Source organism: Trichinella spiralis (assembly GCF_000181795.1).
Source record: "Trichinella spiralis strain ISS 195 chromosome Unknown Scfld2812, whole genome shotgun sequence".
In the NCBI taxonomy this organism is placed as follows: domain Eukaryota; kingdom Metazoa; phylum Nematoda; class Enoplea; order Trichinellida; family Trichinellidae; genus Trichinella; species Trichinella spiralis.
The window spans coordinates 1-988 of NW_003529751.1; the positions used below are offsets into that span (position 1 = coordinate 1).

At 37.0% G+C, this 988-nt stretch overlaps 1 protein-coding gene across 1 annotated transcript; it reads right to left on the minus strand.

Annotated features, from left to right (window-relative positions):
- Nucleotides 1-9: 9 nt before the first annotated feature.
- Tsp_15080 (conserved hypothetical protein) lies at nucleotides 10-903 on the minus strand (the record flags this gene model as incomplete). Its single annotated transcript, XM_003368254.1, has 4 exons — nucleotides 10-335; nucleotides 395-472; nucleotides 541-600; nucleotides 784-903. Coding segments are annotated over 4 exons (584 nt in total), but the record flags the coding sequence as incomplete, so codon positions are not given.
- Between the last annotated feature and the right edge of the window lie 85 nt (nucleotides 904-988).

A 988-nucleotide genomic window follows, 5' to 3' on the forward strand; every position in this document is an offset into this window, starting at 1 on the left:
AATTTTAACCCTGGCTTACTACTGGTGCCAAGGAAGGATGTTTTATTATCCATGCCTGAAATGCTAGGTTGTTGTTGTTGTTGTTGCTCTTGTTCCTGCTCTAATCTAACTAAAACAGATGATCGTCTGGACAATACTTCTTGCATTTCTGACATTAAATCAAAATTTGTAGAATTCTTATTTTTCTGCAATTTTGTACAATGTTCTTCTGCTTTGCTTTCTGCATTGCGTTCCTCTTCCGCTTCTTCACCGCTCAAGTTATCATCTTTGCTCACATTCAAGTCCATCCACTTCGACCGGCCAGCTTTCAAAGGTAAAACAGCCTTTTGCATTAGCTGAAAAGTAGAAATGAAATTTAAAAAATCCATCCAAAGTTTTAGCCGGATTTAATTACTTTGTCGCGTGCGCGTCGAATACAACTCTGCGAATGCTGCTGTATTGGAGGAACTGCCTTCATTGTTGTTGAATCCTCCTATAGAAATATATATATAGAAAAGGGTGAAAGTTCGTTGGAAAATGAAAATATTTCAATTTGAATACTTTCAAATCACCAAGTATATTCCGTATATCATTCATAGCTTCTTTACCTTTCAATTTTACCTGAAAACAAAAACTGAAAACTCCTATTCAATAGTGTTAATGAAAAAAACTGATACTTTGCTTCGAATTTGCTTGACCCATGCACCACCGATCTGTCGGACTAATTTAGGTAAAGATAAAAAAAAAAAAATCTAATTCTACTTCCCTCGCCGCCCTGGGGGGGGGGTGATAATAAAAAATTACTCCACCATCCCTACGACAACTCCCTCCCCTGAATAACAGGTGGCTTTCCTTCTTCAAACTGATTCTTGAAATCCCACCGCCCCGGTGTTCAATTCTATCCCAAGGCGGATCGTCAATAAACTAAACTTATTCAATGAAATGATTAAAACTGCCTCACCTCTTACAAACAATTTTCTACAATAAAACACGAAATTGGAATTTTTTG